Here is a 12,335-nt window from a genome sequence, read left to right as displayed (position 1 = left end):
CTCCCCATCTCTCACTGACTGTATCTCACCTGGGTGTGGAAGTGGATATGTGCCCACAGATATGTGCTCACCTCCATGACCAAGGTATCCAGAAGGGAAAATGTGAGCTCTGATATTTACTTTCTTCACTCTCCCTGGTCTGCTAGACAAGCCCACAGGACATTCAAGACAAACCCCTCCTCAAACTTGTGACAGGATCTGTGTCCCAGGCTGCAGAGTAGGGCATGAGTCAAGAAAGACCTTAGAGAAGAATGCTTGAGAACCTGTCTGTGGGAGATGGGGACTTTCAGGGGATGCTGCTACAGTCAGGGTGGAGACTGGCAATCCCAGAGTTGACCAAGACACTATGGGGACACCCTTTCCACTTCGCTCCACTGGTTGTTGTCCACCATGTGTAGTCTTCCCCACCATCCTAAGGATGCTACAGCTGTGGGAAGGCGTATGGATGGCTGTATGCACATGCAGCAGGGAAGGTGAGCACTGCTTTTTTTTCTTGTATGGTGCAGGGTCCCAGGATCTCTAGGTCACAAGCAAGTTCCCCGTCAGGTGTGATTGTTCTTCACAGGTTTTCTTGGGGTATGTGCCCTCCAGAGTTTGTCATAAGCCAGAGGCCCTCAGGCTTTGGACGTACAGTTGCCACCTCTGTTCTACTCTGCCATGGCACCTCTCAGCACATATCGTCATTACACAACAATGACCAAGATTGATCATCGGCCAGACATGCAACACAGCCATCTGCAGTTGCTGCTGGGTGCAAAAATACGTGACTAAGTGATGTACAGGTAACACACTCACAGTTGATTCAGAAATAAGTATATTTTAGGTGTTATGCAGGTAGCATGCACACATATTTTCTTATCTGGTAGCGCTACATTGATACAATAACAGTAATGAAGAAGCTATCATATGGCAAAGATCCGCCATCAGCTCCGAGGATACTGTCTGCCCAACACACCACATTGCTCCCAGTTACAATTCCTGTCATAAGAGGGTTGCTCCAAGACTTTCTGTGGTCATGGGAGTCCTCTTTGCTCCTCACAGTCTGTTGTTCAGGAAGATCCAGAGGACGCTGCCTGCTATCCCTGCTGCCATCCCGTAGCTGCACCTCATGCTGCCCGCTGCGTTGACATTGCAGAGGTCGCTGCTGCAGCAGGAGATGTTCCTGCTGCCTACACTGAAGTCCTGATGGAGTGGTTCACATGACGAGTCGCAGCCCTTGCTGATGATGGTGAAGATCCTTGCAACCTCTGGAAGGAAAGCAGGACTATTACTACAAGGACTCAAAGCAAGCCAAGCCAAACCAAGCCTCCTGGAACTGAATAATGAGATGCTATCCTTATCTGAGCTGACTTCTTGGGAAAAAAAAAAGAATGTTTCTAAAAAGCTGCATGTTTTACTGTAGCAGGTTTTATTTTTGGGATGTCAGTTTGTCAGCAGAGGGGGAAGGGTTTCAGTCCCCAAGTTGTTGCTTAAGGCAGTGTATTCCACAGCACAGTTCTCAGGGGCTTCTAAACCAGCACCAACAACAGAAATTCTAATAATTTAATTAATAATGAAAAAAAAATATGCAAATTTAGTGCATAGGGCCAGTGGGTTATACAACGTGTTGACTCTCCTGCAGGTGAATGCATGGCCATCAAGGACAATGTCTACTGCAGATATTACATTTACTGCCTAACAGAGATGAGGTTGAACATGTCACTGATGGGTTTTGTGGCCCAGGTCTAGGAGTAACTGAGTTGCCACCACGGACCTGGACTGGGCAAACATTTTTTTTTTTTGCAACATCTAGAATAGGAGAATTAAATCATAATCTGTTAAAGGAGTTTATTCAGAGACAGACACATGGCTGCATCCAGAGCTGGTTGTGGACGGACCTCTGTGAAATTCTATCCTTTTCATTGAATTCACCTAAAATCAGTTCTGTCATTGAATGCTCCTCCTAATTTCATGATTAGGTTTCACCAGACTCAGTCTTTCAAATTTTAATTAATGTTCCACATTTTTCAAAGCCATAAACTTAACTATTGTCCTTGTACGCAAATAATTTTTGGTGTTATGAAAGAGAAATAAACATAAACAAATGGGAGACATTGGTAGATATTTGCAGTGTCAAGTGCAGCTGGACCCTCCTGAAATTCGTTCCAAGCCCTGACACTGTACTGGTGACACTGCTCAGTTTTCAGCATGATCTGTTGGCAAACACTGAGGAATTTATGGGGTACAGCATGCACGTTCTAATATGACTTTGTAATCACATTCTCGAGGCCAGTGTGGGGAGAGGACTTGGTGATGGCCAGCACCAATACTAAGGGACTAGCTATCACCAAGAGATAAACATTTTTCTTCTGTGATTTCTATTTAACATGAAAGTAAACCAAAAGCTTTTTTATCACCTTTTTTTTTTTTTTCCCTAGATGGCTTTTCTCTTCCTGCTCCACACTGAGCTTTGCTGACCCACACCAGCTGGTGTAACTAGAATAGATGAGGCTGGCTTGGACACCTGAGCCTGGGACCATGCTTGGCTCCAACATCACAACTAAGATATTGTCCACCCCCGCTTTGCCTTACTGATCACATCTGTCTTGCATATTTCGTTATCCTTGCAGTCCACTTTCGTCTGACAGTTGGAGTTGCTGAGCTGTGACGTGCAGCTGTAACATTGCAAAGAAGAACCTGCAAGAGACCAAGAGGGGTTATAAGACAAATCTATCTAAAACTCTCCAGGGAATTCAACTTAGTGCTTGCACTGGGAAACAGGACCATTCCTGTGGGTCCTCAAAAGGAAGATAGCAACTCTCTTACTGGGAAAACAATATTTTTTCCATTTTTGGTGGAGAACAGTACACTCGCTTGAGGTGAGAGTCAAGTTTTGCAGTTGCTGAAGATGTTTCAGATGTAGTCAGTGTCGTAAGGCAGCAAAAACAGACCAGTTGGATAGCTGGCCTCATTAACTGGTCTCATCAGTCAATGGAAGTGCTTCCTAAATACTTCTTCCTCTGCATTTAGGATGTCTGACTTCCTGTCTAGAACAGGGGTTTTTTTTGTGATATACTCACCTTCTGAGCTGGGATGAAAAGATGAAGTCCCCAGAAGGACAGGTTGATATTATTTGCCTGCCCCTATAGACGTTAGTGTTTTACCAGACAGGCTTGTGAGCCCTAGTTGAGGCACTGCCAGGGTTGGATGAAACAGCGAAAGCCCAGGGGGAAGAGAGGGTGAGGAAGGGATGGAGCAGACAATTTGCAAGGTCTCTTCCAGCCAGTTGTCTCAGTTTCACCAGCTTGTGACACATACACTCCATGACCCTCTCTTAGAAAGCAAAGTGCAGACACGGCTTTTGCCTCTCTTTGAGAATCAAATCACCATGTGTTTCCACGCCCTTATGGACATGCTACTCTACGGGGGATGCAAGTCGATGGTGCTAACACCTGCTGTGCTGTTAAATGCATCAAGTAAAAGCAAAATAAGCATTGTCACTTACAAATGTCTACCCTGATGAAAAATAGTCCCCAGAGAAGTGAGAGCATGGTGCAATTACCTGTTCCTATTACCTACCCATGCCTCAGGGCATCAAGTGTGAGAGTGAATGTATATATATGTACTTTGACCCTATGACCACCAGGCTTGTATCATGAATCCCTCAAGTCAATATCATAATGTCTAAAATACTCTTTTAGGGGACAGAAAAAACCTATTTAGCAATTAGTGTTATTCAGAGCAGGAACAAGAAATGACTTGAGGCATTTGGTCTCCCTCTGTCCAAGCCATTCTGGTATAAATGACTGATGCAGTCATAGGGGCAATGAGCCAAAGCCTAGTTTGTCTGTAGTGCTGCACTCTACTCTCACATTTAGCTGACTTTTAATGCAATGGAAGTCAAATTTCAGACCATTCTGATGGAAAATAGCAGAGGAGAAAGTCTGGCCAAGACCTCGTACAGAAGGTCTGTACAAGATTCTTCTCAGCCTATTCCTTAAGCATCTTCTGCTGATTGAGAAACATTTCTGCTCAGATCTACTTCTGTTCTCTGGTAATAGGGAAAAAGCTGGTTTAAAGCCATTTTTTCCCAGTGAAGCTAGAAAAACCTGACAGTGTCTGAATCCCATCCATCCAGTTTATTAACACAACATGGCATTTTCCCTTTTTCTGTCCCATTAAAATTCTGACAATCTGTGCAAGATCAGAGCCCACTTTTGAAATGAAGAGTCAGAAAAAAAAAGTTGTAACAAAACTTACCTTTGCAGAAATATTGCAATTTTGATAGCCTGGGAAGAAGAAAAATAATCCTCCCACCCCACTTAAAAAAAACCCCATACACACATGTAACTGTATAGTCTAGCTTAAATAACTTAGATTTCAGTTAAATTCAATTTTGTATAAGACTTATCTTTTCTGGAAGCTGCTCTACCCAGCACTAGGATCACACCATCAGCAGGGTGGGACTATGCATTTTTTTCCACGCAATACCCAGGACATCCCATCAAAAAGAAAATGTCTTCGTATGACTGCTGCGCCAGCATTTCTTCCCTCACTCCAAACCCCACCGCAAGTCTTTTCTCCTAGCTGAAGATCCGCTGGAGGGGACATGGGGCAGACTCTCCATGCTGTCTTACCTGAGTCCAAGCACAGGATTGCTCCCAGCAGGACGACAAGGAAAGCCTTCATTTTGGGATAGCCTCTCTCGTGCTGAATACAGATTGTTTCCTCGTGGGGTAGTTTATATACCGTGGGAGATAGCCATCGGGCATGCCCAGAAGGTTACCCTGTGAAGGAACCTGAGCGAGGGGTTGGCTGCTCACTGGACCAAGGGAGGGGTTGGTTTATGGTGGTGATACTTGTATGAGGTGCCTCTCCTATCAGACTGCAACTTTCAGAGCTACCAGCAGCTCCTTTCCACCACTATGCCCCCGCCTTTCCTCCTACCCTTGGGCAAAGTGTTCACACGAGTGGAAAAAAAATAAAATTCTTTAGAACAAGGCTGGCCTTATGCACTTCTCCAGAGCCAGTGAGACTGCGGTTGTACCCTGTGAACAAGGCTCTCCACCCCCATTGCTATCCTGAGTGGAGCTATTGTGTTTAAATCAAGGACAAAAGTGTTCTTTTAATAAACATCTCTAGTTATTTATCTGCAAGTGTGAGTACCTCTGCGACACTCGTGGTATGTAGTTGCAAGATATTTGGGCAAATTACAGTGCATTGGCCTCTTCCAGGTGTCCAAGTGCTCATATGCCCTTATTTGTATGTATTGTCTATAGTCTAGTAAAAAACAATGGCCATCTCATTTTTTTTTTTTTAATGTGTGCTGAAACCAAAGGAACTTTGTGATGGCTTTGTTTGGTATAGTTTTTATCTGCCACGTCTGCACTGTGGCATGCTTCTCTTTGTCTTCCAGCCTCTCTGTCTAGGTTGGGTGCAGTTTTGACACTTGAACTCATATCAGCGCGTACTGTAAAAAAATTCAGGCTTGTCAAAGAAATGCCACTTCTAATCACAGATGAGGGTGAGTTCAGCCGCATTCCAAACTGAAGTGTGAACATTTGCTTTGGTGGGTTGATTACAGACCTCTCCCATCCTTCACATCCTTTGACCACTTCTCAGTACACGTCGGTGTAAAAGAAAACAGGCCTTTCTGCTAAATTCTATTTGCTGTGGTTTCTCATTTTATTTAGGGTTTTTCTGAAATCTCAGAAACTTAGTACTTTGCAGTAATAGCCTGTAGGGACTTGCTTTCATGCAGTTTAGCTCTTAGGACACCAGGTACTTTTTCAAATTGAAAGGAAGGCGTGCTGGCGTGTTAGTGGATCATTGCTCTTGATCAGCAGCTGTGGGATGAGTGACGGAAGGTCAACCGGCCTAAGTCTGCTGAAATTAACGGCACTGCCCTGATCTACACCAGTGGAGAATCTGGTGCAGGGGACGATTTTGAAAATCGTATGTCCTCTGTGGGGTTCTTAAGTGCTTCCCTTTGGCCTCTTGGACTTCCATTTGAAAAGAAAAACAAGCAAACCAATCCAACACCTTCTTTCTGTGTCTGTTGACTTCTGCTTCACAGTATTTTTGCAGAACACCTTATTTATAGCCAACTTTTGTGGAATAGCTGCATAAAAAAAAGTAGCAATCTGTTCTGAGACTCTGGTGTTCCTTATTCAGAGATATTTAGGGCTATTTTTCTTTTTTTTAATCCCTTAGGATAATCCCTGTAGAGTTTGATTCCTTGTGTTAGGGAAGAACAGGGCCAAAGCGAAAGAATAACCTGGTCATCCCATCAAAACCACTCAGGCCTTGAATTAAATATTTATTCCTTCAAACAACTCATTGATAAGCAAGAGAGAGTGCTCTTTTCATCCTCAGCAGCCTGACTTGCTGCCAGTCAAGTTCTCCCAGTACTATTATTTCTTTTTATTCTTTTTCTAACAGCATCAGGGCTGCCAGTGAAGACCAGGACTCATGGTGCTTTAAAAGAGATGCACACAGCTAAAAGCCTGTCTTTGCCCCAGTTCTGCTTGGCTGCAGCCTTAGGCTGTGTGAGAACCCAGTAATTCCTATATCCTTACATCAGTTGTTGCTTCTCACTGTTTTTTTTTTAACGTTTGTGTGTAGTTCCTGCTTGATTCCTGAAGATGGCAAACGTGCCCTGTTATAAATATTATACACACACTAAGATGCAGTTGTCCATAGGATTGTGTGTGCACGGTATTTTTTTTTTTTTATTTTCCTGGTGTTACAGTCACAAGTTCATCTAACTGCGTGAACAAGACCATCTATTTCCCCTGAGAATCTAAAGATGTCTACAAATCACTTGGGTTTTGTTGTTTTGTAAAAATTTTTTTAAATACTGTTTTATATTGTCAAAGCAGATTCCTGATGGATACAGGTATGGAGCTTTCTGTTGAGGAGGGAGGGAAAGAGAGATGCATTATTTACTGAATTCCAGTTTACCTTCCTGGTGTTAGGCTGAGATAGCGGTGGTGGATGGCAGTACAGCGCATGGTGTCATGGATCACACAGAGGATCCGGATAACAGTGGTAGGCATGAGCTGGAAATTGGAAGACAAGAAGGACAATAGGTAAAACAATGCCTGGGAAACCTGGGCAGAGGTACTGAGTGTATCTGAAGGCAAAATAAAGTTGCTTCAATTTCTTGGGTTGTGTCAACTGTTTGGGTAGGTGGTCTGAAGAAGGTACAGGGAAGTCTGCAGGATGACAGAGATAATGCATTAAGATATCAATTGCAGACCGCTTTTTTTTTTTTTTTTTTTGTGGGGATGTCTTTTATGAGTAGAAGAGAAAAAAAAAACCAAAAACATCAAAACCAGAACCTAGAACCAGAATTGCAGTCCTTGAAAGAGCCAAATCATCAGGGGATCCTGCAGAGTCCTCAGCCTCCGAGCTCAGAGGAGTAACACCTTCTCAGATGCCTTAATTCAAGACCAAACTAAGTGCAAGAAGAAGAAGAAGAGCTGCTGTCCGAGGCTACGCGGCCCTGAAGAGAGGTCACTGCGATGCTTGCTCAGCAGCAGCGTGGCTTGCAGCTCCTCTTCAGGATGTTCCGGAGTACATGCGTGGAGGTTGCAATGGGCTGCTGAGGGAATCTCCCTGACTTTTCCACTCCTGGAAAATGTTTGGTACGTGTGATGTCTGCAAATCTACTCAGGCCTTGGGGATGTGGGGTGTATGATAAGGAATTTTAGTAGCCTATTTTAGGCATCGAAGTAGGAAGTTCTAATGGCTGCACAGCCGTGTTCCTGGGAACACAAGCAGCCTCAGGAGCATTGAACTGTCTCAAGTCAGAATGGGTGGGGAATAATTGACATTGAGTCATCAGCTGGCAGTAAGGCAAATCCATTACAGACTTGTCTGTAAGGAGGGAAGCATGGATCCTAAATGAGCCGTGTGATTGGATAGAGAGGAAGACAGATGGAGAGATAAGGGGAGAAAAAGATTTAAAAACAAGTAGATATACAGATGTCCACAGAGATGGATGGATAGCTAGCAGTCAGGAGGAGCTGGAGTAACTGGTCCTGTGCACCGTCTTCTAACCGTGTGCGTGATTGCAGGCAGGCTTTGCTCTGCTTGTGACAAACGGCCACAGTATGTCCCCTGTCTCAGCCTAAAGTGTTTCTTATCAGCCTCTCAGGTGTTTTCCACTCTCCTGTGCACGTGTCTTGGGATGGACAGGCACAATGTTGGCCCAGCAGCAAGAAACATGATTTCTGCTGCTTCAGGGCTGCCCTTGACTGCCAGCAGAGATAGGGTCCAGCTACCACATTTGTAGATGCTTAACACTGTTTCATGTCATGGTCTAGCTCACACTACAAGGATTTACTTGTAGATTTAGTGTTCAAGTAAGCTTCAGAGCACATGGAGGCAAGGCTAGGCTGCTTGAGACACCTTCCAGAGTCCAGCAATGAAGACTGGAGCGGTTGTTAAGAGCAGAACATTGAGAAAAGACAGAAAGGTCTTGGGGATGTCTGTCGTCAGGCTGCTGAGGGACCTTTGGCATGTGCCTTCCCTTCTTTGTGCCTCTTTCTCTAATGGCAAATAGGACACACAACATCTGCATCACAAGGGGAGTGTTTTGAGATCTGTGGGCGCAAACAAGTGCAACCAGAGAGCATTGTAAGGGTTTAATAAGCAAGGAGCCTGTTTGACCTTGAGTATTTCTACAAGGGTCTAGGCACAGACCGAAACATCCAGCTATTCCCATTTGGGATTTCGAATTTCAGAAGCTAGCCTGACAGACCTTGGAGAAAAGTTTCACCTTCACGTCACACACATTCTTGCTGACAACCACGAAATCAATGCATTGCTGCAAATTAATCCCACCGTGGTGCTAATCTTGTCTGAGGAGCAAACTGTAGATGGACAAGATTCTGAGGGCTGTAGGGGTTGGAGATGCCCATACGGTGGTGCTGTTGCTACATTGCTGGTGCATGGACCTCTCAATGTGTGGGAGAAACCCAGACTGTTTGTTTAAAATCTCAGCAACTTCAGAGCATCAAAAATGCATTTGACATTTTTTTTTTTTTTGTTATTTTGCTAATTGCTAAGCTCTTTTGGTTGTAAAAGATTTGGAGTGTGGGCTTCCTTCCAGCTTCTACTGGCGATGCCTCGCGCATCTCTGAGTTGTTTGCAGGAAAAAAGGAGAGCATTTTCCTATGCCTGCGCTTTGGATTTGGGGTCAAGTGTGGGGCTAGTATAACCACAAAGCAGTTCTGTGCTTGCTTTGCCATCGCAAAACACTTTCTTAGCCCCTCGCATACCAGGCGTTGTAGTTTCCCGTGGACAGATGTTGCAAAAGGTAGTTTGAAATACATGACTTTGCTGTGATCACGCAACACAGGAATATCAGACCTCAGACCAGGACCCTCAAGCACTCTAGATGCTTTCTAGTCTGTGCCCTTTTCCTTCCAGCAGGAAAGTTATTTAATTGCTGTGCCACCTATAGGAAACCACAGAATATTGATGGGGAACGACCTGAGATTTCCGGTCCAGCTGCTGCAGGTGGAATAAGATAGATCTGATGGCTGGACACACCAAGCCTCATACAGGGCCAGCAGGAACCACTGCTTCTCATGTGGCAGTGGGTCCATTCAATTCATGGCCACCTATGGTGCCTCCTTTGTTCTTCTTGTCCTCATTTTGAGGCCAGTACTCAGGGGTGGTACTGCTTAGCCCACTGTAACACAGCTTAGGGAAGAAATTTCGACACAGGAGCTCAGCTCACCACCTGACATACAGGGAAAATATTTTCTTGAGGGAGCGTATTTGTCAGAGCTGTTTTGTGACTTGGATATGAATGTGTTGACAAAATGTTTTCTGGGTTGGAAAATACCATTTTGTAGGCAAAGAAATGTTCTGTAGGAAAAAAAAAAAAAAAGTTATTTTAAGTCCAGGATGTATTCTGCAATCAAGCTCAGGTAGAGGATGCAAGATCAATCTAGAAAAGCCAATCTCTGCTGGTTAAGACATGCAATTAAGATGCAGGAGATACAGGATCAGTCCTTTTAAGTCATGTTTACTTTTGCTCAAGCAGATGCTCTATCCACAGACACTAGAGTTCAAATTGTACTTGTCTTTGTCTCTCTTCTTAGAACTGTTCCACTTTGTGTTAACTAATTATAAACTAATTGGGCCGGAGAGATGCAGTGTCATGAAGCAATTTGATTTTGATGAATTGGCAAATTCTTACGAAAACTGTTTCATTAAAAAAGTTTCTTTCCTGGCTGCTTTATCAAATGCTCCAATACTTAGGACAGCAGAAGATGAGTGGTACAAAGCAGGAGAGGTAATGGGAATTCTGATTAATATCTGTCATTTCCTTCTGTTTTAACTGTTTAGCTGGAAAATCGATTTGAAAAATAAACCCACGATTTCTTGGAGGCTTTTTTTTTTTGATAAAAAAGGTGTATGTAAATGGCTTTGAAAGGAAGGCTTTATTCTGGCTTTAAATACTATTTTAGGTACTGACTAGGAGGCTTTTTGGCAAGCAGCACCAGAGAAAGAAATTGTTTAACTCCAAGCATTGTCCTCCTATCCCGACAGTATCTAAGTAGCCAAAGTAATCAATATAGGTTAGAAAATAATTATAAATACTTCATAATTTCCTTGCTGTATCCTCAAATTTCTTTGGTGTATTGTCAGATTACCAATTTTGAACTGTCTGTATCGTACTCTGATTCAGCAATTCTCTGGGTTTCTTCCCAGACCAGCCACCAACAAGGAGCTCACCTGATCTCATCACAGGCTGAGAGAGTTGGGGCTGTTCAGCCTGGAGAAGAGGAGGCTCCGGGGAGACCTTATAGTGGCCTTCCAGTGCCTAAAGGGGGCTATAGGAAAGATGGGGAGAAACTCTTCAGCAGGGCCTGCTGTGACAGGACAAGGGGTAATGGTTTTAAACTAAAAGAAGGGAGATTCAGACTAGGTCTAAGGAAGACACTGAGGGTGGTGGAGCACTGTCCCAGGTTGCCCAGAGAGGCGGTGGATGCCCCATCCCTGGAAACATTCCAGGCCAGGTTGGCTGGGGCTGTGAGCAACCTGATGTGGTTGGAGATGTCCCCGCTCCTTGCAGGGGGGTTGGGCTGGATGGACTTTAAGGGTCTGTTCCAACCCAAACCATTCTATGATTCTATGATCTAATGCAACTGGGGTGTTGTATCTGGCCATACCACCCACGCCACTTTCTATGTTCAGGTGAGATCTGGTCAAGAGAGCTTGGGGTGTTGTCCAACTTATTCCAAAGCTGACACCTCAATTTGATCAGACAAATTCTTCCCCCCAGCTTCATTTGTTGTCTAAATTTCTACCGGCCACAGTGAGAGCTTGGGTATTCAGCTCTAAATAGGCCACTACCTTGCAGACAGTCATGTTTTTGCAGATGCTCAACAATAAACACACACATAAAAGGACAAAAAAAAAACCCAAGTGTTCATATGGTGTGACTCAAAGTTGTTCCCAGCAGTTACACTTTCAGTTTTGTCACTGGAATGAAATCATTCTTCACATATCCTCAGGCAGGAGTCAGAGATCTCTTCTCCTTCTTGACCTTTACAAATTGCACATCCTACTTTGCCGTGACCTTTTCAGAGGTGCCACAGACCCCAAGCGTGGATTTTTGTAATCGATACCATAGCCCTGCCATGAGCACATGACTTAACAACTACCTTCTCAGTCTCTTCAGGAAAAATCATGGTGCCAAAAGATAGAGATGGGAATGTGCCTGGGATTAAAATAGAGATCCAACAGGACCTGAATGGAGGAGACGGATTTACAGATTCTGCAATCTGTGCACAGTCAGACGAGTATATTTTTCTGATGAGCAGCAAAACTAATGAAGCTTAGTTTCCCATCTACATGTCTGTTCTCTAAGCTCTCTGTTCCCTGTTTATGTATGATAACCTGCCTTTTGGCTCCTTCCCGAGGCTCTTTCTGCTTTGGCTGGGCAACACGCATCATATTCAGGATACGGATTTTCTAACTGGTCAGCTGGCTGCTACTTCTAAGAGTAGTGAAGGAGATGAGATCCCTTTGGTGGGACCACTAATTTTGGTGTTTCTTCTTTGTTTAACCAATTTTCACAAAACTGGGAGGGTCTAGACCTTTGAGAACTTTCTCTTTGTTGAGTTTGCTTGAACCTAAGCAAGGTGATAGTCAGTCAGATACGTGGGCAGACAGGTGGATGGATAGAGGGATGGACAAGCAATGCAACTGCATGACACATATTTCCATAGACCAGGTTAAGAATTATGGAACTGTAAGAACTGTATGAGATGATAAGAACATTTGGAGATGAAAAAAAAAAAGGATAAAACCACTGAAGAAAATGAAGAAAA

At 44.0% G+C, this 12,335-nt stretch overlaps 1 protein-coding gene across 1 annotated transcript; it reads right to left on the bottom strand.

The window, feature by feature from the left end:
• Nucleotides 1–796: 796 nt before the first annotated feature.
• Nucleotides 797–4,822, bottom strand: PSCA (prostate stem cell antigen). Its single transcript, XM_010119735.2, has 3 exons — nucleotides 4,617–4,822; nucleotides 2,572–2,676; nucleotides 797–1,247 (listed from the first exon to the last, which is right to left on the bottom strand). The coding sequence occupies exons 1-3, from the start codon at nucleotides 4,666–4,668 to the stop codon at nucleotides 1,036–1,038; spliced, it is 369 nt and encodes a 122-aa protein (XP_010118037.2). The 5' UTR covers nucleotides 4,669–4,822; the 3' UTR covers nucleotides 797–1,035.
• Between the last annotated feature and the right edge of the window lie 7,513 nt (nucleotides 4,823–12,335).

Source organism: Chlamydotis macqueenii, chromosome 2 (assembly GCF_036417535.1).
Source record: "Chlamydotis macqueenii isolate bChlMac1 chromosome 2, bChlMac1.mat, whole genome shotgun sequence".
NCBI lineage: Eukaryota > Metazoa > Chordata > Aves > Otidiformes > Otididae > Chlamydotis > Chlamydotis macqueenii.
This window is presented reverse-complemented; position numbering and strand designations above follow the sequence as displayed.

Bases quoted from the DNA above. Each gene is read 5' to 3' on its own strand.
- PSCA (XM_010119735.2), bottom strand. From the start codon at position 4,668: ATGAAGGCTTTCCTTGTCGTCCTGCTGGGAGCAATCCTGTGCTTGGAC. The intron at 2,677-4,616 runs GTAAGACAGCAT...GGTCTCTTGCAG, and splicing joins AATCCTGTGCTTGGACTCAG to GTTCTTCTTTGCAATGTTAC. The intron at 1,248-2,571 runs GTAAGGCAAAGC...CTTTCCTTCCAG, and splicing joins ATGCAAGACAGATGTGATCA to AGGTTGCAAGGATCTTCACC.